The sequence below is a fragment of the Octopus sinensis genome, linkage group LG17, assembly GCF_006345805.1.
Source record: "Octopus sinensis linkage group LG17, ASM634580v1, whole genome shotgun sequence".
Taxonomy (NCBI): Eukaryota; Metazoa; Mollusca; class Cephalopoda; order Octopoda; family Octopodidae; genus Octopus; species Octopus sinensis.
Window position 1 is genome coordinate 8974932 of NC_043013.1, and position 25700 is coordinate 9000631.

A 25700-nucleotide genomic window follows, 5' to 3' on the forward strand; every position below is an offset into this window, starting at 1 on the left:
ATACATACATATACATACATACATACATACATACATATACATACATACATATATATATATATATATATATATATATATATATATATATATATATACGTATATATACATATATACATATATATACATACATATACATACATATATACATAAATATACATACATACATATATACACATATAAAGTTAATCCAAACATGAAAGCACAAAAAACACAACAACGCGAGGAGGTGGAACAAATAAAATATTATTGGACGCTCAGGAAAGAAGGAAAGAAGGAGGGTTAAACATTTCGAGCGGAGCTCTTTGTCGGAAACATAGGAGAAGGAAAGATCCAGAGAAGGGAAGACAGAGGCAAAAAAGAATCGCCAACGGTACACACGCGGTCACATATATATACATATATCTACATACATATATATACATATATATATATACATACATACATATACATATAATACATATAAATCAAAATTATAAAGAAGGGTATCCAAGAGATACCCTTATGCTGCCACTTGATTTTGATCACTATTTAAAATAACGATCTTATCTTTATTTATATAGAAATTTATATATATATATATATATATATATAAAGTAAGCTTCGGTTGAATTAGGCACCTCGTTATGTTGGAATAATACACACACACAACAATATTATGTAAATATCAACTTTGGTACAGAAGTACCGACAGCTGAATTTGACCCTGCTGAATATATAATCTGCTCTTGAGCTATTCAGATATGGACATTTTATCTGACACACAGTTCATAATAAACTTCAGAATTTGTGAAGGGCATGTTTTGAGATAGGTCAATAAAATATAGATAAGTAACAATTGAAGAACAGGTGTCGACACCTATCCAACAATTGCTACACCTTCTGTCTTTCATTTGCCATATATATATATATATATATATATATATATATACCAGAGTAAACACATAAATGTGAAACAAAGTGGAAAAAAGAGTACTCAAATACCAGAGGAAGAGTAATCTGCTTCACGGGAACGTGAAACTCCGAGTAACAGCTTTTGTTGAATTTCTGCTGCTTTTAAATAAAGTATATATATATATATGTGTGTGTGTGTGTATGTATGTGTATGTATATAATATGAATAATGTATATATATATATATATATATATATATATATATATATATATATGCATATATACATACATATATGTACATACTTACATATATATGTATATGTATATATATATATATATATCATCATCATCATCATCATCATTTAACGTCCGCTCTATATATATATATATATATATATGCATATATGGGTACAGGATGTCAAAATGTAAACAACATGAAATACAAAGGCAAACCAGGGTATGTGAACAACATCGAAAACAAGACAAGTAACATAAAGAACGACCCTTCATCAGTTATCAGCTGTTTATCTACCCCACATTTCGATATATATACATATATATATATGTGTGTGTGTGTTGAGAGAAAGACAGACAGACCCACACATAGACAAACAGACAGATGTATATGTAAGTATGTGGGTTATGATGTTTTGTGTGCACGTACCTGTGTATGTGTACACTTTTACATACACACACACACACACATACATATATATATTTAATAAAGGATGAAATTTCACTGATTCAACATGTTTCATCTTTCATTCTGGCCCCAAAAGATACAACCTGATGTACCATTAGTGTCAGCTTCTTTTAAATATTCTATCACTGTACAACTTTGCATGGGATGTCTTTTATCTTGAGTTTGCAAGTGCTAACATGCTTCCACTTATTATTTATGTATGCATGCATGCATACACACATGCAGACACACACACAAAACACACATGCATAAACGCATACCCATGCACACAAATATCGTAAAATTGATTTTTTAAAAAATCTAAGTACAAAGGACTTGCCATTGGGAATGAAAACTCAAACGTTTTGGAAAGAATCCTTCTTCAAGAAGTTGAAAGGACAGAGAGGCCCACATGACATGGGACCCTATACTCCTTAAGAGTAGCAGCCAGTTTTTCCAACTTCAAGGATGTAAAACTCTTCTATCTTTCATTAATCTCCCACTCTCCTTTCAACTTTTCCCTGAAGAAACACACCGTCCAAAATTTTGGAGTCTCCACTCCCCATGGAAGATTAACTGGGCCTTTTTCATCAATTCATTAATATTATATAAGCTTCGTGAATGCAGACCAACACCAACTTGTTTGGAGTCTGTTTGTTCAAGTGTGTCACATATATATATATACACATATATACACATATATATATATACACATATATACAAATATATATATATGTATATATATATATATGTGGTATATATATATATATATATGTATGTGTATATATATATATATATATGTGTATATATATATATATATATATATGTGTATATATATATATATATATATATATATATATATATAAATATATATATATATATTATATAAATATATATATATATATATATATATATATATATATTATATATGTATGTATGTATATATATATATATATATATATATATATATATATATATATATATATATATGCACACACATGCATATCACACTAATCTATCATGGCTTTTGAACTTTGTATGTTAATACCCTTTTCCTCCTATTCATTTTCTCATCATGTTTAATCACAAATCCTTCCTCTTCCACCTACACCACTGCTTCAAAAATCACTTCTCTTTGCTTCCTTTCTGCTGCCTCCAAACTTGTATTAATATTTCCTTAACCATTCATTTTCTCTCTCTGTTTTTTTTTCATTTTTTTTTTTTTTCATTATCTCTCCACATTGTTCCTGAGCGTCAAACTAATACACTTGTTTGTTGCTCTTCCACTTGTCCGCATCTTTTGCTTCCTTTAAGTGTATGTGTGTGTGTGTGTGTGTGTGTGAATTACAGACTGCTTATAATGTTGTTTGTACACTTGGTCTTAATGGTCCAGGATTCGCATATTTCCTGACACAATTTTATTTTCCAGGACAGATCCAGATTGTATATCTATTCGGGATCCATGGTTAGCAATTATTATTACAGTACCCTGAAAAAAAACAAAAAAAAAACAGATGCACAAAATTAATTACAACACAATATACCAACCGAAATTGCGAAAATAATCTGGTACTTAACTGAGGAAAGAAAACTTTGAATGACCCGTCCTTGTTTTTTTTTGTATCGTCTATCTGGATGTTTTGTTGTCCCATTTTTGTATCACCTAACTGTCTGGATGTTTTGCGTTCTTGTCCCATTTTGTATTTATATATATATATATATGTACTTTATTTAAAGCAGCAGAAAATTCAACAAAACCTGTTACTCTGTGTTTCCCGTTGCCGTTCATCGGACATTTTTTGCTAGAATGGAACTGATATGTCAATTCTATCCAGAGTCTGGATATAATTGACATATCGGTTCCATTCTAGCAAAAACTGTCCGATGAACGGCAACGGGAAACACAGAGTAACAGGTTTTGTTTAATTTTCTGCTGCTTTAAATAAAGCAAATTACTCTACCACTGGTATTTGAGTACACTTTTTTCCACCTTGTTTCACATTTATATGTTTACTCCGGTATATATATATATATATATATATATATATAAAAAATATATGATATGTATGGAGAAAGAGCGAGAGGGAAGGAAGGAAAGAGAGTCAGAGGGGGTAGATAGAAAAGAGAAAGTGAAGTCTGAATGAGACAGTAAGTTAAATGAAAGGAAGTGAATAGATGTACAGCAGAATATCTGAAAGAAGATAAAATGAAACTCAAGAAGAAAATAGAGGTAAGTCTGAAGCAAAAGCATTATGAATTACTAAGAAAGTGATTTCTGTCCTTTTTGTTTGGCAGGTTCAATACTAGTGTGAGTGTGTGTGTGTTGTGTGTGTGTGTGTAGAAGAGTTAGAAAGAATTCTTGATACAGTCACAGTATTTGAAGAATGATTTTCTTAATTATTAATTATATGAAAAACTATTTTAAAATACAGAATGACACGAACAATTTGGAAGGAAGTTTCTGTATTGAGAGAGAGAGAGGGAGAGAAATAAATAAATAAGAAATGAAAAACATAATCAGAGCACAAAAATTTGAGAGAGGCAGAGCTCGTTAAATAAGGAAGAAGATTGGAAGATGTAAGAGAAACTAAGTGAAAAACATGGGGAATATATATTTGTGTGTGTGTGGGGGGATGCGCATATATGTGTGCACTTACATACATACACATATATATATATACACACACATATAAAATGTGTGTGCATGTGTATTTATGTGAATAAAGAAGGCAAAGAAAATGAAAAGAAAATAACAGGAGGAAAAGAAAGAGAAAAAGTAGAGAAAGAGAGAGAGAGAAAGGAGTTGAATGGGGAAATGTCGAAGGATTGTAGGGCTTACTGATATTTAGAATAATTACCTTTAGTACAACTCCTTTTCCAAACGTGACATCACCTGACACAGTGAGATGGTCAAGTTCTAACATGTCTGGTATACTGGCAAAACGAGCTAAGAACTCTTTCACCTGAAAAATCACAGAAATGATTGATGAGAAAAAAAATTTTAGTAGAAAAATCCGTTAAAATTTTTTTAAATACAAGAAAATGCAGACCAATACCAATTTGTTTGGAGTCTGTTTAATCATATATATATATATATAGACATAAAATATAGGGTAATGAGTTTTTTTAGAAATTTCACTACCTGTGGCCTAGCATGTATAAAAAGTCAATAGACAACATATTCTCAATATAAAATAGTGTACATTTAAACACAAAAGAAACTGCCTTCAAACTGCTTGTTGAAGGCAGTTTCTCTTGTGTTTAAATGTACACTATTTCATATGTATGTATATATATATTTGTTTTTCAAGATTCTTGATGTGAAATCGTGTCTTGAAGCAGATGTTGTTGTATTTAGGAATGGTCATTTTGCCAGTTTAGCCAATAAATTAAGATTAATGTAAAAAATAAAAAATAAGTAACGCTGAAGCAAATTAACACCAAATATATAGTGCGTGTGTTTGTATTGGCTAAACTGGCAAAATGACCATTCCGAAACACAACAACATATATATATTTGTATGTATGTATGTATATATGTATGTGTGTATATATGTATATTTGTGTGTGTATACGAGGGTGAGTCAAAAAGTAATGCCATTTTGTTTAGGACAGGTATAATTACCAACACAGGAACATGTACCATACATCAAAATGAAGCTGCTCCTCTGTGGATCACATCCCTATCTCTCGACATAGTCACTGTTTCTCTCAATAGCAATGTTCAACCTTCAAATGAGAGCATGTATCTCTGCCCCGTAAAATTCTTTTGACTGTTCTTTGAGCCACTTCTTCACTACCATTTTCACATCCTCATCACTAGAATAATGTTTACCTCTCAAACCCTCTTTCGTGGCGCTAAATCTGGTGAGTGTGGAGGTAGTGAAGAAGTGGTTCAAAGAACAGCCAATATCAGCTTTCCACATTTAACCTTTCTGTTTCCATATTTATTTTGGGATGCTCTGTGTTTCTTTCAGTTACTTTAAATATAACAGAGAATTTAGTAAAATAACTCAGTTATCATTAAGCTAGTGTTAGGAACAAACATTGTGATCAAAGTTTGGTGGAAGATTTTAATTCAAAACTTATGAAAACAAAATATTTGTACTACAGAGCCAGAGGTGGTTTCAGCCGGGTTGCTAATGAAATGGTTAATAGAGGTTAAACAATGCACCTTTGGAAAACTTTTGGATACCCTTCTGTTTGATAAAAAGGAATAAGAATATTACCTTCTGAAAAGTTGCTCCGAGTTTTACCAATGGTACAGATGGAAAGGAGCGTTTTGTACTCATCTCAAGTGCTCCTGTTTTCATGGTATATAAATTACTCATAACCAATAAAAGATCAGAGGTTGTTTTTACCGGACGAAACCGTTTCCGTGGAACATTGATGCCTGAAAACAGAAAATATCTGATATTAAGAATATAGCGTACAATGATGGTGGTGATTATGATGATAATAAAATAATAATAATATAATAATAATAATAATAATAATTGTGTACAGTGCTCAGGTGCACTACAACTCATCTAAAGTGTATATATAATCAGGTGTAGTTTCGGCGGATTTCGGAAAGCATGAGGGCCTTAAAAGATGCAGTGTCATGGCAGTCAAAAACTGACGCAGGCAGTTTATTCCATGCTTCAGCAACTCTGAGCGTGAAAAAATGTTTCCGAAAGTCATGGGAGCTGTATTGTTTTCTGACTTTGTAGGCATGTCCACGTGTGTTAGACACATGGAGATCAAAAAGGTGTTCAGTGTTGTTGTTGGTGAGGTGGTTGATAACTTTGTGGGTGTTACCAAGTCCGTCGCCAAACGCCGGAGCTTCAGTGAATCCATGCCCAGGGAAACAAGGCGCTCAGAATATGGTAGGTGTCTGATGGAGGGTATGCGTTTGGTTGCACGTCTCTGGACAGATTCCAGGAGGTCAATGTTCTGTGCAAGATAGGGGTTCCAAACTGATGATGCGAATTCCAAGTGTGGTCGTACCATAGCTGTATACAGTTTTAAATAGATGGCTGGAGAGCGGCTAACAAAAGACCTGCTGAGTGATGCCAAGACACCCTCGGCCTTCCTGACAATCTTAGAGATATGCTTTGACCAACGCAAATGATGATGATGATTAGGATAGGCAGAATCGTTAGCAAGCCGGGCGAAATGCGTAGCCGTATTTCTTCTGCCGCTACGTTCTGAGTTCAAATTCCGCCGAGGTCAACTTTGCCTTTCATCCTTTCGGGGTCGGTTAAATAAGTACCAGTTACGCACTGGGGTCGATATAATCGACTTAATCTGTTTGTCTGTCCTTGTTTGTCCTCTCTGTGTTTAGCCCCTTGTGGTCAGTAAAGAAATAGATATTGTTCACTGTAGCATTAATAGTAATTGTGGTGATGGCGGTAGTGGTGGTGGCAGTAGTGGTGGTTGTATTGGTGATGGTGGTGGTTGTGGTGGTAGTAGTGGTGATGAAAGCACAGATGGTCACAGTGGTGGTTGTCATAGTTGTTGTGGTGGTGCAGTCGTTGTCATTGTCATCATAGTGGTGATGGTGGTTGGGGTGGGGGTGATGACCATGGTGGTTGGCAGTGGTCACAGCTGTGGTGGTAGTGATATGTTTGTGGTGATGGTTGTGATGGTTGTAGTTTTAGCTCATGTCAGTCCTCATTAAATAAACCTATGACCTATAACGACAACAAAACATTTATTTCCTGACCAAAACCTTACTTTACCCTTCTTCAGCAAGGACCCTAGCGACCACAATGACATGGCCTTCTTTACTTCAGATAAAGGGGTTGAGATTCAAAGAGGTGAGAGGTATGTTGCTGCTAATTCTAGCAGATCACTGACCGGCCATGTAAAGGCAACAGGTAAGTAGTAATAATAGCTATATCTCAGAAAAGACACTGTGACAGATATTTTAATAATAAGGTAAATTAGCGATTACAAATATACCAGAATATTAAGGTAGCATAAAAGCAAGACTGTGAAGGGCAATGAGGAAGGGATCACAGTGATATTGACCCCCACTAATTATAGAGTGAGGGTTGTGGGTCTATTTCATTACTGGAGAATGTCTAATGACTTGTTTTTACCCCTACCTTTCATGAGCTATTTGTAACTGGTGGTTAAAGTGTAAACACACACATAGACACATGCACATGTAAGCACACTCATATATACGTTTTGTGTGTGTGTGTTTACAGAAAAACAGAGAGAGAGAGAGAGAGAGAGAGAGAGATGAACAGACACGTATACACATACACCCAAATATATACATACATGCAGAAACGTATAAATATTATACATAAATATATATATATATATACATATATATATATATATATATATATACACACACACACACACACACATATATATATATACATATATATATATATATATATATATATATATATATATATATAAATATTCATACACATGTAGTATACAGATACATATTTGTAAACATATATATGTGAGTTTGTGCATGCGCACAAATGTGTGTGAGTGTTTGTGCATGAGCACACATGTGCATGTGTATGTGTGTGTGTGTGTGTGTGTGTGTGTGGTATGTGTGCGTGTGCTTGTGTGTATAGCTCTTAACAGAGGACCAGGGATATGACATATATGTACACACACACACACACACACACTTACAACTAGTGGCTATTGTTTATACCCACACACAAGCACACAAGCCTATAAGTTAGTGTTGGAAATTAGACCCACACAGCTATTATTAGTGATCAGCATGACATATTCAAATATTCATATGGATATAAATGAACTTAGGTAAACCTTCTAAAAGTAGACTTTCATACTTGACTTTACAGTAGGAAAATGTGAATATAAGAATGCATCTCTCTCTCTCTCTCTTTCTCTCTTTCTCTCTCTCTGTATAGGAGTGGCTGTGTGGTAAGTAGCTTGCTTACCAACCACATGGTTCAGGGTTCAGTCCCACCGCGTGGCACCTTGGGCAAGTGTCTTCTGCTACAGCCTTGAGCCGACCAAAGCCTTGTGAGTGGATTTGGTAGACGGAAACTGAAAGAAGCCCGTCGTATATATCTATATGTATATATATGTATGTGTGTGTATATGTTTGTGTGTCTGTGATTGTCCCCCCAACATCGCTTGACAACTGATGCTGGTGTGTTTACATCCCCATAACTTAGCGGTTCGGCAAAAGAAACCGATAGAATAAGTACTAGGCTTACAAAGAATAAGTCCTGGGGTCCTCCTCCCATTCATTTTACAAGTTCAGCAGTCTTTCATAATGGCTTCTCCAAGCCTCTTTCGTTTCTGAATTGCTAAAAGCAAGTCCACCATCATCCATGCGGACACATTTCTCTGGCTGGGGTCGATTAGCATGATTTTGAAAATACACATAAATCTCGTTTGTTGAGTTTTGGTCCCACACCCAACCCAGTTCTGCACAATCAGTGTCATGACAGGAATGCATGGGTTGGGAGTTTGACTGGCAGAGGTGATCAAGTTGCAGCCCTTTTGACACCTAACCCACTTGTCCTATGAGTGAATAGCAATGGTGGTAAGAAAAGTGTTGAATTTGGTGAAAAGGCAGAGCAATTAGAGCACAAAAAGTAGCATTCAAAGTGATCTTTTGAGCAAGTAACACAATAAGGTCAATAGTTATAAGTTCATGATGCATAAAAGTACATAAGACATCAAAGTTAATTAAGGTATAAATAATAGGTATGCTTTTTTGCCAGAAGGCTAATTGGGCTCCTGATCCACTGAAATGGAGGTGGTTAGGCTCGGAACACAACTAAGCCTTCAACTAAAACCTAGACTAACCTTAAGGAAGGGGGCTCGGGAGCCTCTAATTGGCAGCTTCTAATCCCAATATGTCACTAACCCACCCTAGGGGTTCTAAATAACATGGCTGTAGAGGAAATTGGCTGTGGAGATGTGCATGGAGGGTTTGTTTCGGAGGAGGACGACTGCATTGGATTAAGGACCATTGAAGAATGTAGCTTTGGAGATCCTAACTCGTTAATTATTCCTTGCATTTCTCAAATCAAAAAAGCATATACGTTTGAAAGGCAAAACACATTATAACGTGTTTTCACAAAACACAAAAATGCACTGAGTCATACAGACTGTCTGCAAATGCGCACGTGCATTCAACTGTCAAGGGTAAAATTATCTCCGTCCAATCAAAAAACAGCTGGCAGTCTATTGGCGTATCTAGTTGTACACACGCACTGCATACAAATTTCTATGTTTTAGTGATTTTGAATGGATATGCCCATAACTTATGTGCATAAGTATATCGATATTTTTAATGGCTTTCTGGGGTGACTGGGGAAATGAAAACTTCTTCATGAGCACCCTCAGACAATTTTGAAAGCCCATAGAAAATGCGAGCCTTTTAAGTGAAAAACTGTGAATTTGTATAAAGAACACACAGACATTTTACCTACTTGCGAAGACCTGTTGAGGAAAGTGAAATCAAAAATCAAAAATCAAAATCAATTTGATTACTGGCGTCCGTGCTAGCGGGGTTCAAAGAGCACCATACGAGTGTGATCACTGACAGAGTGGCTAACCAGCTTCCGTGCCAGTGGCACTTAAAAAGCACCATTCGAGTGTGATCGTTACCAGTGTTGCACTACTGGCGCTCGAGCCCCGTGCTAGTAGGGTATTAAGAGCACCATCTGAGCATGATCATTGCCAGAGCAGCTATCTGGCCTCCATGCCTATGGCACATAAAAAATACCATTCGAGCAGGAAACACCATTCGAACGGGATCGTTACCAGCATCGCCTTACTGGCACCCGTGCCGGTGGCATGTGTAAAAGATTCGAGCGAGGTCGTTGCCAGTGCCACGTGGCTCCGTGCTGGTGGCATGTAAAAGCACCCACTACACTCTCGGAGTGGTTGGCATTAGGAAGGGCATCCAGCTGTAGAAACTCTGCCAAATCAAGATTGAAGCCTGGTGCAGCCATCTTGTTCGCCAGCCCTCAGTCATACGTCCAAACCATGCTAGCATGGAAAGCGGACGTTAAATGATGATGATGATGATGATGATATATTATATATATTATATATATATTATACATATGATATATATAAATATATATATATAATATACATATATATATATGTATTATATATATATATATGTATTCATCATCATCATCATCATCATCATTTAACGTCCGCTTTCCATGCTAGCATGGGTTGGACGGTTCAACTGGGGTCTGGGGAGCCCGAAGGCTGCACCAGGCCAGTCAGATCTGGCAGTGTTTCTACAGCTGGATGCCCTTCCTAACGCCAACCACTCCGAGAGTGTAGTGGGTGATTTTATGTGCCACCGACACAGGTGCCAGACGAGGCTGGCGAATGGCCACGCTCGGATGGTGTTTTTATGTGCCACCAACACAGGTGCCAGACGAAGCTGGCGAACGGCCACGCTCGGATGGTGTTTTTATGTGCCACCGACACAGGTGCCAGACAAGGCTGGCAGACGACCACGCTCGGATGGTGTTTTTATGTGCCACCGACACAGGTGCCAGACGAGGCTGGCGAACGGCCACGCTCGGATGGTGTTTTTATGTGCCACCGACACAGGTGCCAGACAAGGCTAGCAGACGACCACGCTCGGATGGTGTTTTTTTTTTTTTTTTTTATTTATGTGCTACCGACACAGGAACCAGATTAGGCTGGCGATCGGCCACGATTGGATGGTGATTGTTACGTGCCCACAGCATGGAGGCCAGTCGGTGCGGTACTGGCTACGGCCACGTTCGGATGGTATTCTTATGTGCCACCGGCACTGGTACCACAAAGATACAAATTCCATTGATGTTCATCTATTTTGATTTTGTTTGATTTGATTTGATTTTCACTTGCCTCAACAGGTCTTCACAAGTGTCACAAGAAGGAAGGTATGCACAGGTGGACTGACTACATCCCAGGTAGGAGCCACGGGTTATGGCCTGACTAGTCTTGCCAGGTCTTCTCACGCACAGCATACTTCCATAAGTCTCGGTCTCTAGTCATTTCCTTGGTGAGACCTAAAGTTCGTAGGTCGTGCTTCACCACTTCGTCCCAGGTTTTCCTGGGTCTACCTCTTCCACAGGTTCTCTCAACTGCTAGGGTGTAGCACTTTTGCACACAACTATCTTCAGCCATTCTCGTCATATGACCATACCAGCGCAGCCGTCTCTCTTGCACACCACAACTGACGCTTCTTAGGTTCAACTTTTCTCTCAAGGTACTTACACTCTGACGATTATGAACACTGACATTACACATCCATCGGAGCATACTGGCTTCATTTCTTGTGAGCTTACGCATATCCTCAGCAGTCACGGCCCATGTTTCACTACCATGTAGCATGGCTGTACGTACACATGCATCATAAAGTCTGCCTTTTACTCTGAGCGAGAGGACTTTTGTCACCAGCAGGGGTAAGAGCTCTCTAAACTTTGCCCAGGCTATTCTTACTCTAGCAGTTACACTTTCAGCACACCCACCCCCGCTACTGACTTGGTCTCCTAGGTAGCGGAAGCTATCAACTACTTCTAGTTTGTCTCCCTGGAACGTGGTAGCAGTTGGTCTCTGCACATTTCCAGTGTTTATTTCTCCTGAGCATCTGCCACATACGAATTATATATAAATATAGATAGATAGATAGATAGATAGATAGATAGATAGATAGATAGATAGATAGATAGATAGATAGATAGATAGATAGATACATAGATAGATAGACAGATATATAGCCACCCTTGTATGTTACGCAGACAATATGATAGTCTTGCAGAAAATACAAAATCCTAGCAATGTTGCATGCTTGCAGCAGGAGTTGGACATAATTTACAGATGGGCTGAGGACAATAATATGCAGTTTAATGGTAGTAAATTCCAAGTCCTGCAGTACCAGCACCCAAAAGTTAACGAAAAAGTGACAGGGTACACTGACCCCTGGGGAATTCCAATCCCACAATCTAAGTCAGTGCATGACCTGGTTATCAATATGAATGATGATACCTCTCTCGAAGTGTACATTACCAAGATGGCGACAAATTGCAGACAGCTGGCTGGATAGATTCTGAGAACCTTCAGAACCAGTGAGAAGGAAATTATGATGGTCCTCTAGTGAGCATTGGTCATCAGCTGCCTTGTCTTCTGCTCCCAACTATGGTCACCCAACAGTGTAAAATTAGCAGCTGACCTTGATGCAATCTGGTGAAGCTTCACAAAAAATATTGTATCATTGCAACAGCTCAGCTACTGAAAAAAGCGGAAACAGCAAAGGTTCTACTCCCTGGAGTGAAAGCAGGAGAGGCGTGCAGTAATATTCATCTGGAAGATTCTGGAAAAGATTGTGCCAAATTTTGAAACAAGCGCCAAAATGGGTCACCACTGCACAATGGCGAAGATCCCAACAATGCTGTCACACTTCAGGACATGTTACTGCAACAGCCTAAGTTTCAAGGGCCCACAGCTTTTTAATATCCTCTCAGCCTGAGAGGCCTACACAAAGAGGATGTAGGTGTTTTCGAAACAAAACTGGATCTCTTCCTGTCAAGAGTCCCAGATGAACCTACCTTACGACAGGAGGTGCCAATGAGGGCAGTGACATTAATTTCCTTATTCACAAAATTCCACATATCAGAGAAGGCTCTCAATAATAACAAAGTAGCAAAATGACAGTACTCCAGCATGGCCATAGCTTTGAGCTATATATATATATAGGAGTGGCTGTTTGGTAAGTAGCTTGCTCACCAACCACATGGTTCCGGGTTCAGTCCCACTGCATGGCACTTTGGGCAAGTGTCTTCTACTATAGCCTCGGGCCGACCAAAGCCTTGTGAGTGGATTTGGTAGATGGAAACTGAAAGAAGCCTGTCGTGTATATATATATATATGTGTGTGTGTTTGTGTGTCTGTGTTTGTGCCCCCAACATCACTTGACAACCGATGCTGGTGTGTTCATGACCCCATAACTTAGTGGTTCGGCAAAAGAGGCCGATAGTATAAGTACTAGGCTTGCAAAGGTTTACAAGGAATAAATCCTGGGGTTGATTTGCTCGACTAAAGGTGGTTCTCCAGCATGGCCGCAGTCAAATGACTGAAACAAGTAAAAGAGTAAAAGAGTATACATGTGTGTGTGTATGTATGTATGTATATAATTTAGAGAAAACCTCTATCAAGCAATTCAATAAAGAAAGATGTTATTCACACCAAAAAGAAAACATATACTATAAAAAAAAAAAACCTTATTCTAAGTGTGAGTTGATGCCAGTGCTGCCTGAGTGACTTCCTGTGCTGGTGGCACATAAAAAGCATCATCTGATCGTGGCCAATGCCAGTGCTGCCTGTCTGTGCATAAAAAGCACCCACCCACTACACTCTCGAAGTGGTTGTCATTAGGAAGGGCATCCAGTTATAGAAACCTTGACAAATCACATTGGAGCCTTCTGCAGCCTACTGTCTTGCCTGTCCTCAGTCAAATTGTCCAACCCATTCCAGCATGGAAAACAGACGTTAAACAATGATGATGATGATGATGATGATGATGTAATGGACACACCAAAAATTTGAACAATCTTACCAACCTATAGCCCGTTTAAAGCTGGCAATGGCCGCACCAGCAGCTGTTTCTAGTTGTATCACATTAATTCCATTGTCCAATGTCTAAATATAATCAGAAAGAAAATAATAGTAAAAAAAATATCAAAATAATAATAATAATAATAATAATAATAATAATAATAATGGTTTCTTTCCAGTACATACAGACCGAACCATCAAAGCCAATAAACCAGATATTGTTGTGAAAGACAAAAACAATAAAGTTTGCTTATTGATCGACATGAGCATCCCCTGTGATCATAATATCTCGGCGAAAGAGTTTGACAAGCTCAGAAAATATAAAGACCTGCTCATTGAAATTGAGAAAATGTGGCATCTCAAGGCGGTTACAATACCAGTGATCGTAGGAGCACTAGGAATGATCAAGAAGGGAACCGAAAATTATATGAGAATGATCCCTGGCTTACCATCCCTGCAAGAAGTGCAAAAGATTGTATTAACTGGTACATCACACGTATTGAGAAGAGTATTGTCGCTGTGAGAGCTGTTACTGCCCATGTATTTTAATTTAACCTTAAAAAAAAAAAATGAACGAACTATTGAGTTTGGTTTAATGGCCTACCAATGTATACTATGAGTTTCTTTGCCCTAGGAGTCGGGAAGATGCTCGGCAAGAAATGGAAGCAAATTTGAAAGAAGAAGAAAAAAAAAACAATAATAATAGTAATAAAAGGGAGGTCAGAAACGGTTCCTGTTATTGTAGGTACCCTAAGTATGATAAAAAAGGGATGTCAGAAACACCTAGACAATATCCCTGGAGAACCATGTCTCAAGGAAATCCAAAAGATTGTGCTAACAAGTACTACCCACATCCTTAGAAAAACCCTATCAATGTAAATGTTTGTGCTTGTATTACATGGAGATATTTCTCTACTTCCCCTCCCCAAGCTTTCAGCTATATTTCAACAACTCTTAACCTTCACTTGCCCTAGGACGCTGGGTGTGCCCCAGCAAGTGATTGCATCAAACATGCAGATTAAAAGTAAATGACAATAATAATAATAATAATAATAATAATGATAATAATAATAATAATAATAATAAAAATAATAATAATAATGATAATAATAATAATAATAATAATAATAATAATAATAATAATAATGCAATATAAAAAATGCGAAACTGAAAAGAAATCCTCCTACATATGATATATAAATATAAATACTGAAATAGCAAAAGGAAATCTTTAATACCTTGTTGTTGACAATAATTTCCATGTAAAGGGTTTTCTCTTCAACAACTTTCTTTATGGCTTCCAGACTTATCCAAAGATTATTTGTGTTGAAAATTCTAGAATAAAGTAACAATTAAAGTGTAAAGAAAATAGAATTTCTTAAACGTGTACTGGTGAATCAGAAAGTAATTTTATTACTTTCTGATTTACTGCCATACATACGAAAGGATAAATAAAAAAAAAGTCAATGCAAATAAAAATTGTTTTATTTTCTGAATCACCATATACTCTTTTACTTGTTTCAGTCATTTGACTGTGGCCATGCTGGAGCACCGCCTTTAGATGAGCAACTCGCCTCCAGGATTTATTCTTTGGAAGCCTAGTACTTATTCTATCGGTCTCTTTTGCCAAACTACTAAGTTACAGCGACGTAAACACACCAGCATCAGTTGTTAAGCGATGTTGGGGAGACAAACACAGACACAATCATATACCCACACATACATATATATACATGTATACATATATACGATAGGCTTCTTTCAGTTTCCATCTACCAAATCCACTCACAAGGCTTTGGTCGGCCTGAGGTTATAGTAGAAGTCAGTTGCCGAAGGTGCCACGCAGTGGGACTGAACCCAGAACCATGTGGTTGGTAAGCAAGCTACTTACCACACAGCCACTCCTGCGCCTATATAAATGCTGAAATAGTAAAAAATATTGTTATTTTTTCCACTTTTATATTATTGCTCCTATCTTATAAATGCGGTAGTAATTTTAGGTGAGAAAATGGTAAGATAAGATAGGAGCAATATTATAAAAGTGGAAAAAAATAATATTTTTTACTATTTCAGCATTTATATAGGCATAGGAGTGGCTGTGTGGTAAGTAGCTTGCTTACCTATTCTAATATTCCCTCCCCACAGCCATACCGTCCCCAACCTCTCCGTTATTACTACCCTGATTCCTATAAAGGTGCACCTTTATAGGAATCCGGGTAGTAATAACGGAGAGGATTGTGAATGTCAGGCTCACAATCATGGAGTAGTGAGTTTGATTCTGGGACCCGGCTGTGTGTTGTGTTCTTGAGCAAGACACTTTATTTCATGTTGCTCCAGTTCACTCAGCTGTAGAAATGAGTTGTGACATCACAGTTGCCAAGCTGTATCAGCCTTTGCCTTTCCCTCGGATAACATCAGTGTCATGGAGAGGGGAGGCTGGTATGCATGAGCGACTGCTGTTCTTCCATAAACATCCTTGCCCAGACTTATACCTTGGAGGGTAACTTTCTAGGTGCAATCTTATGGTCATTCATGACCAAAAGGGGTCTTTACTGTTTTTTTTACCCACCTAACTACCCACTCCTGTATCCCATCCCCAGACTATATTACCACTGCCAGGCGGCGAGTTGGCAGAACCGTTAGCACACCGGGCAAAATGTGTAGCCGTATTTCGTCTGCCGTTATGTTCTGAGTTCAAATTCCGCCTAGGTCGACTTTGCCTTTCATCCTTTTGGGGTCGATTAAATAAGTTCCAGTTACGCACTGGGGTCAATGTAATCGACTTAATTCGTTTGTCTGTCCTTGTTTGTCCCCTCTATGTTTAGCCCCTTGTGGGTAATAAAGAAACATATATTACCACTCCCCTCCTATATTGGTTCAAATTTTGGTGCAAGGCCAGCAATTACATCGCTCCCAGTACTCAACTGGTACTTATTCTATTGACCCCAAAACGATGAAAGGCAAAGTCAACCTCAGCAGAATTTGAACTCCAGCCCCGCTCCTATATTGCCACCTTTCTCTAAATAACCAACTCACTGTTATTTCACTGCAACCCACTTCTATATTAGTAGCCACTCTAATTTGACCACTGTCCACTCTTACATGATGAACCCTTGACCCAAAGGTTCATAGATCAAAACTACACTTATCCAAGCTACCATGCTGTAGGACTGAACATAAAAAAAAAATTTTTAATCTGTAAAATCATACATATGTAAGGACAGTAGCACTTTAAATTATTGTAATATAACATTAAACGGTCCGCTGAGTAAATGTTATTAAAATTCATTGTTATTAATCATTGAACACAAAAAGCAAAACAAAAATTTGTTACACTTACTTGAATTTACTGACACTTTTAAATTCGTCTACCTGTGAAACGAAGATTGACAGATATAGATATTTTTTATATAAATTTTGATAACAAGGCCAGCAAATTCATGGGTAGGGAGGCATAAGTTGATTACATCAACCCAAGTGCTCAACTAGTACTTATTTTATTAACCCCAAAAGGCTGAAAGGCAGAATCGACCTCAGGAGAATTTGAACTCGGAATGTAAAGATGGACGAAATGCTGATAAGTATTTTTCCCAGTACTCTAATCATTCTGCCAGCTTGCAAAGACTTTTAATGTTGGGTTCAAATTCTGGCACAAGGCTAGAAATTTGGTGAGTGGGAGCTAGTAGATCATATTGATCCATTGTTCAAATGGTACTTATTTCATCGACCCTGAAAAGATGAAAGGCAAACTCAATCTTCAAAGGTTTAGTCAAACAAATTAACTCCAGTACCAAGTTTATTTTTTGCTTTAAGTCTAGTGGATATTCTATTGATCTCTTTTGCAGAATCGCTAAATTATGGGGGATATAAATAAACTAACACCAGTTGTCAAACAGTGCAAGAACAACTCAAAGATACACACACATATACAGATACATGTAAACACGCACATACTTCCATCATGTCTATCAAAAGAGGTACATGCACTTTCACACACACATATACACTTGACAAAACTTCCGGCTACCAAATCCATTCACAAGGTTTTGGTTGCCCTGAGGATATACCAGAAGACGCTTGACCAAGGTGTTGCTCAGTGGGACTGATTTGAAACCATGTGTACGCACACACACATACACATATGACGGACTTCTTTCAGTTTCTGTCTACCAAATTCATTTTGTTTGGCCCGAGGCTATAGTAGAAACACTTGCCCAAGGTGCCATGCAGTGGGACTGAACCTGGAACCATGTGGTTGGTAAGCAAGCTACTTACCATACAGTCAATCCTGCACCTATATATATATATATATATATATATATATGTATACACACCCTCATTATATTTTTAACATCCACATTTCCATGTTTGCATTGGTTGGATAGAATTGGCTGAGATGGATCTTCAATGGCCAGATACCCATCTTGTCACCAACTCTTACCTGCTTCCTTGGAAAGAAACATTTCCCCATGACCAGACATGTTTTACGAAGAAGATTGAAAACAAAGGATCACATTGCATCACATTGGCACTCACTTACGACTATTATGCAATGTCAAGGCATGGAGACAGTAACATGCACACACACACACATGTATACACGTATACAGTGACCACCCCACACACCCACATATACATACACACATGTATACATATACTTGGTTTCAATCAACCAAGTCCACTTGCATGGCATTGGTTGGCCCAGGGTTCTAGTAGAAAACATTTGCCCATTGTGCCATGCAGGAAGACTGAACCCAGAACCATGTGGTTGGAAAACAAACTTCTTATCACACACACACATACATACAGAAACACACACACACACACAGCCATCCAAGAATTTGAACCTGGAGATCTCCATTTCCAGCGACTTCGAGGGCCACCTCCCAGTGGTGTCGGGTATCAACGAAGAGTCTTCAACTACAAGACGACCAAAGTTTTTTTTTTCCATGGTCTGGGGTCTGCCGCCCCTAAGCCCTAGACCATCACCAAATTACCCTTACCCATCTTGTTTCTTAACAACAACAACAACAACACACACACACATGCAAACATACACATGCGCACATACACACACACACATATGTGAGTGCACATGCACACACACACTGTTTTGGTAATATATGAGACAAATGTGAAAAAATGTGTGGCTTTTGCCTTGTTCTACTTTCAGCATGTTGCATGCTGCAGTATTTATTTTGTCTGAGCTGAACACACATACCCTTGACAGTCCTACAATTGAAAAAGCAATGAACTGGTGATCAGTCGAACGGAAGCCTATAATTATTGACTTTAAGATTTATGAGATTTATTTTATGAAATGAAAATATCTGGCACACAGCAGCTGTTAGATTCAAGTCTCGGAAATACAGATGAATTTACTTAAATTCTAATCTCTGCAGCTGATATCTGAATTGGAGTCCATAACTAGTTGGACGTTGCATAATGTTACACTACAAACAATAATACTAGTTAAGTTAAGTTAAGTTAACTTTTTGGCTCAAAAAGCAAGGCCATGTAGGGGGACATGGAGTTATGTACAGGGAGGGTGTTCATGCAAAGAGTTCAGGCCATTTCTGGTCAAGAGAGACTTTGAACCGAGCGGTCGTCAGCATCTTCACTCTCTTGTCCGGCAGCTTATTCCATGGATCTGCAACCCGGACGGAGAAAGCCCCCTCTCCTTCGGTTGAGATGAAATTGTCGCAGATAGAGCTTTTCGGAGTGACCCCGCAGCCGACGCTCTGGAGCAGGAGTGAAGAACAGCTCTTTCAAGAGGTTACACTTTCCGCTTATGATGTTGTGAGCAAGAATGAGATCACCACGGCATCGTCGTTTTTCTAGAGAATAAAATTCGAGCATCTTCAGCCTTTCTTCATAAGACATATGTTTGATATCATAACTGGTCAGATATCATAACTGGTCAGATTTATAATATTGGTTTCAAATTTTCTCACAAGACCAGTGGTTTCAAGGAAGGCAGTCAGTTGTTTACATCAAACCCAGCACTCAACTTGTACTTATTTTTTTAACCCCCAAAAAGATGGAAAACAAAGTTGGCCACTGCAGCATTCAAACTCAGAACGTGAAGACAGATGAGATGTCACTAACCCAGCATTTCTCAACCGGGGTTTCGCAAGAAAGAGTGAGATAAGCTAATGCTAATTTCATGATCACAATATTACTATTCATGCACAACATATTATTGGTTATTGTAATATTGTAATATAGACTTCATCCTATCTTACCTATTATGTTATCAAAAAATTATAACAACGATATATATATATTATATTTGTAGTGACGCTACTGTGTAAGTTTCAGCGCACATGCGCAGAATTGGATTACTTTCAGTTGGCCACCAGAAGTTTCCTCATGCGCATGCGCAGGAACTGCAACCCGAAAACGTGACCACTGAATCGGTCTTTCTGGCAGAGCAGCGCTAGCGATCGGACGTGACTCGACTTCTCTCAGCGAACACCGTATCTTCTTGGCTCACACGAGTGAACATCGTAAACAGTCCTGTGGATTCGGCTGCCGGTTTCCCCACAAGAAATACATATGTATATGTTTTACCTGTGAACCACCGAATAAACTACTATTGTTGTTATTGAAGACAGCCTGACTTTGATTCCATTTCTTCAACTTGTATGTGACGAGATCAGATCGGACACCCCTCCAGTGTTCCTGAACTCTCATCCTGTTACATATTCTTTTCTACTCTAGGCACAAGGCCCAGAATTTTTTGGGAAAGGGACCAGTCAATTAGATTGACCTCAGTATGCAACTGGTACTTAATTCATTGACCCTGAAAGGATGAAAGGCAAAGTCGAACTTGGTAGAATTTGAACTCGGAATATAAAGACAGACAAAATACCACAAAGCATTTTGCCTGGCATCCTAACGATTCTGCCAGCTCGCTGCCTTTATATTTATGATATTAACCACATGAACTACAATGAAAATATATGAGAAAGATATACATAATTTGTTTTGTGCAGGGGTTCCTAAAGACATGTACCGTAAATCCTCAAGTATAGCTTGCCCTTGAGTATAATACGCAGGGGATTTTTAGGGGGCTGTACCACTGAAAAACCTAATACACACCCCTTCTCTAACTTGAACGTGTGTAATTAAGCCAGTAGCACCTAGTCGAACAAATACTTCAGCACATGCGTAATACAATAATGGTGATGTTCTTAACTGTTATATGGGAATGTAAATATGTTTGCAAATTATTTTTGTTACACGTCATTCTGTGTTCTGAATACCTTTATTTTAATATGACTTCATTGCTTTCAGGCTTAGCTTAAGGTATTTTCACACCCGACATCACAAAATGCGTCTGAATAAACATTGCCAGACAGCAAATAGAGACTCAGACATTGCTTAGAAAATAATTTTTCATTTTTAACCTCGTATATAGTACACACTCGGGATTTTGACCTTTAAATTTTGGGAAAAAAATGCGGATTATACTTGAGGATTTACGGTGATTTATTTTAAGTGTTACGTAAGGGTAAAAAGGTTAAGAAACACTGCTCTAATCATTTCGCCTAGCATGCTAATGTTTCTACCAGATTGTTGACATAGCTGTTTCAGCCTTTTTGAATCCATAATTAGTTTCATAGCTGTCTACAACCAGAAATATCTGAGGGTTTCTTCCCACACTTATCTTTACTTCTACATCACTACTCCAGTCATATCATTTCTTATTATCTCCCTTCTCTATCTTGAGCAAGAGCTTATGCCCAAATCATCAAATTATTTATCACTTCTTAATTCTTCTTTACTGCATTAAACTAATACTTTATATTGTGTACACATATTTTTTTCATTGTTTTGTTTAATTCCTGATACCTTTAAACTAGGTTTTGAATAGTTTACTTTCATTAGATATCTTATTCCAAATAAAGTTCCAGCTCATTAAATTTGTGAGTAGCAAGATAAGTGTTTCTCAAATAGCCATGGATAGGTGCAGGGGGCATCTATGTGGACCTATGTGTTAAGACGTTTACTTTCCAACTACATGGTCTTGAGTTCAGTCTCACTGCATGGAAACTTAGGAAATTGTTTTCCAGTATAGCCCCAGGGCCAACCAAAAAACACTGCAAGTAGACTTGGTAGATGGAAACTGAAAGAAACCAGCAGCACATATTTGTGTGTATGTGTGTGTGTGTGTCTAAGTGTGGGTGTATGTGTGTGTGTGTGTGTGTATGCATATATGTTTGCATGCATATGAATGTGTATGTGTAATTGTCTCTTTGCCTTGACTTTGTCTTTTCTGTTAAAAACTAATACTGCTATTTTTTAATAAACATTTAGTAATCTTTATGTTTTTTTAATGGATAAAAGTTCCTAGATCAAATCTAATGTGATACAAATATAGGAATAAGATATCTAATGAAAGTAAACTATTCAAAACCTAGTGTAAAGGTAACAGGAATTAAACATAACAATGAAAAAAATATGTGTACACAATATAAAGTATTAGTTTAATGCAGTAAAGAAGAATTAAGAAGAGATAAACAATTCGATGATTTGGGCATAAGTTCTTGTTCAAGATAGAGAAGGGAGATAATAAGAAATGATATGACTGGAGTAGTGATGTAGAAGTAAAGATAAGTGTGGGAAGAAACCTTCAGATATTTCTGGTTGTAGACAGCTATGAAACTAATTATGGATTCAAAAAGGCTGAAACAGCTATGTCAAAACAGATAACAATAATAGTAATAATAATCTTTTCTGCTTTAAGCACAAGGCCTGAAATTTTCGGGGAGGGGGACAGTCGTTTACATGAACCCCAGTATTCAGCTGGTACTTATTTTATCAATCCTGAAAGGATGAAAGGCAAAGTCAATCTTGGTAGAATTTGAACTCAGAACATAAGGACAGACATTTAAAAACTTACAGTGTGGCTTAGAATGCGTTGCTTACCCATGCTTTTTAATTGAACTGAATTAATACTTTTTTTTAAGTATCACCATTATAGGTATTTATACTCTGATGCAATTAAGAAATCAACTCATAAATAAACGAAACCTTTGAATCTATTAGTGTACACACACACACACACACACACACACACACACCACTGTCTTTCACTGATAGTGCACATGCACTTTTATACAATTTAGGACAGTTGATCTGCCATCCCACAGGGAAGTCAGGATTTCACCACAACAACAACAACAACAATAATAATAATAATAATAATAATACTGAATAATAATAATAATAATAATAATACTTTCTATGTAATCTCAAGTTTTAAAACAAACATAATTTTCGTTTATTTTTTTTTAGGCATTCACTAGTACAACACTAAATACAAAACCAAATATATGGCACACTAGGCATAACATCACGAACTTCCAACCTGTTGTCTCTTGAGGTCTCTGGGTGAGACTTGGAGCCAACTTGTACAAATGTAAAGCAAAAGTCAAACATAGAATAATAATAATAATAATAATAATAATAATAATAATAATAATAATAATAATAATAAATGCCCTAATGCAGTGCCAGGCAGTGGCTCTCATGGCTTCTGATCTTAACTGATTGGAAGTGTTATCATGTACATTGTTTTGTCTTGGTATAAAAGATGGGCTACAGCAAATATTCTGCTCAATACCACAGATTTGCTTGTCAGTTGTTTGACCTTAACCAGTTGAGCATGTCCCTTAGTGGCTGACGATATGTGCATCTCTGATCACGAGCAGAAGTAGTGGGGGAGCATCATAGCCATGTGTTGAGAGGGATTCTTTGGGGTTTGAATAGTTCACCTCTGGAAACATGGGTGGTTCTTTCAACATCCTTAAACAATCCTTATTCAGGGACCTTTTGAGCGGGATGGGCTACTCAACCTGAAGAAAATTCTAACTGGGCCCCACCTGCAAGGTCATGTGCTGTTTATCTTGATATGAGATCACCATGTCGCGCACATATAGTTGTGATGCATGTGCCTGGTGTACCTTTATCAGACGGGTAGTCATGATGGGTATATTGGGCTTCGTATATTTTACCCCAGTGTCACTTTGATGGCATGCTCTGCTCTCTCACTCAATAATAATAATAATAATGATGATGGACTCTCCCATCAAAGATGATGTATGTGTGTTCAGCTTTTGCCAAACAGCTTGTACAAATGGTTTGTTTACAGAGATGAAATGTATGCACTGTACATTAGTTCACTCCCTCCATTAAATCAGAATTGCTTCAGGTGTCAGACTGATTGCAGAGAAACATGAGATGGAGTGTTTTGCTCAAGAACACAATGCCCCGCCTGGTCTAAGAATTGAAACCATGGTTTCACAATCGTGAGTGCAACATCCTAACCACTAGGACATGTGTCCTCAATAATGATAATGATAATAATAATAACAACAATAATAATAATAATAATAATAATAATAATAATTCCTATCATAGTAGGTGCATTAGGCATGATAAAAAAATATTCAGACAAATACATAACAAAAACACCAGGACTTACAAACACATATAACATACAGAAAATTGCACTACTAGGCACTGCACACATCCTACGCAGAACACTTTCCATACAATAACCATCAGAGCATCACAACAAATCACAGCACATACCCAAGGCACACAGAGCTGCGCTCGGTAGTGAAGTGAAAGCACGCTATAAAAATAAAACTACTGAATAATAATAATAATAATAATAATAATAATAATAATAATAATAATAATAATAATAATAATAATAATAATAACAATAATAATAATAATGGCATGCACTGCTCTCTCTCTCACTCAATAATAATAATAATAATAATAATAATAATAATATGTGCAATTTTTTCTTACATGTTCAGCAGCAACTTGAGCTATTTCTAATAATCGGAGTTTGCCATTATATTCTACCAATGTTCCACCCTGAAAAAGAGAGAAATATATATAAAAAAAATACATTATGAGGATAAGAAGTAAAAACGTTCATGCTACTAGTGCTACCCCCTTCTCTGAGTAAATAAATAATAATAATAATAATAATAATAATAATGATGATGATGATGATGATGATGATGATGATGATGGTGATAAATGCCCTGATGCAGTACCAGGCAGTGGTTCTCATAGCTTCTGATCTTAACTGATTGGAAGTGTTATCATGTACATTGTTTTGTCTTGGTATAAAAGATGGGCTACAGCAAATATTCTACTCAATACCACAGATTTTCTTGTCAGTTGTTTGACCATAAACAGTTGACCATGTCCTTTGGTGACTGATGATATGTGCATCTCTGATCACGAGCAGAAGTAGTGGGGGAGCATCATAGCCTTGTGTTGAGAGGGATTCTTTGGGGTTTGGATAATTCACCTTTGGAAACATGGGTGTTTTGTTCATCATCCTTAAACAACCCTTATTCAGGGACCTTTTGAGCAAGATGGACTACTCAACCTGAACAAAATTTTAACTGGGCTCCACCTATAAGGTTATGTGCTGTTTATCTTGATATGAGATCACCATGTCATGCACAAATGGTTGTGATGCATGTGCCCAGTGTACCTTTATCAGATGATGGCT

The 25700-nt window shown here is 37.4% G+C and overlaps 1 protein-coding gene across 4 annotated transcripts in view; it reads right to left on the reverse strand.

The window, feature by feature from the left end:
* The window catches only part of LOC115220975 (UTP--glucose-1-phosphate uridylyltransferase), a 138719-nt gene that overhangs the window by 12613 nt on the left and 100406 nt on the right, over positions 1-25700 (reverse strand). For 3 of the 4 annotated variants that reach the window (XM_029791188.2, XM_036510333.1, XM_029791189.2), the window contains 7 exons: positions 24980-25048; positions 17490-17521; positions 15388-15484; positions 14155-14233; positions 5803-5966; positions 4432-4536; positions 2629-3062 (listed from right to left, as the gene is read on the reverse strand). In XM_029791188.2, the coding sequence (XP_029647048.1) occupies positions 2955-3062; positions 4432-4536; positions 5803-5966; positions 14155-14233; positions 15388-15484; positions 17490-17521; positions 24980-25048 (654 nt within the window). In that variant the 3' untranslated portion in view covers positions 2629-2954. Of the gene's footprint in view, positions 1-2628; positions 3063-4431; positions 4537-5802; positions 5967-14154; positions 14234-15387; positions 15485-17489; positions 17522-24979; positions 25049-25700 lie in introns of those variants that run through there. The other variant, XM_036510332.1, reaches the window with a different exon arrangement.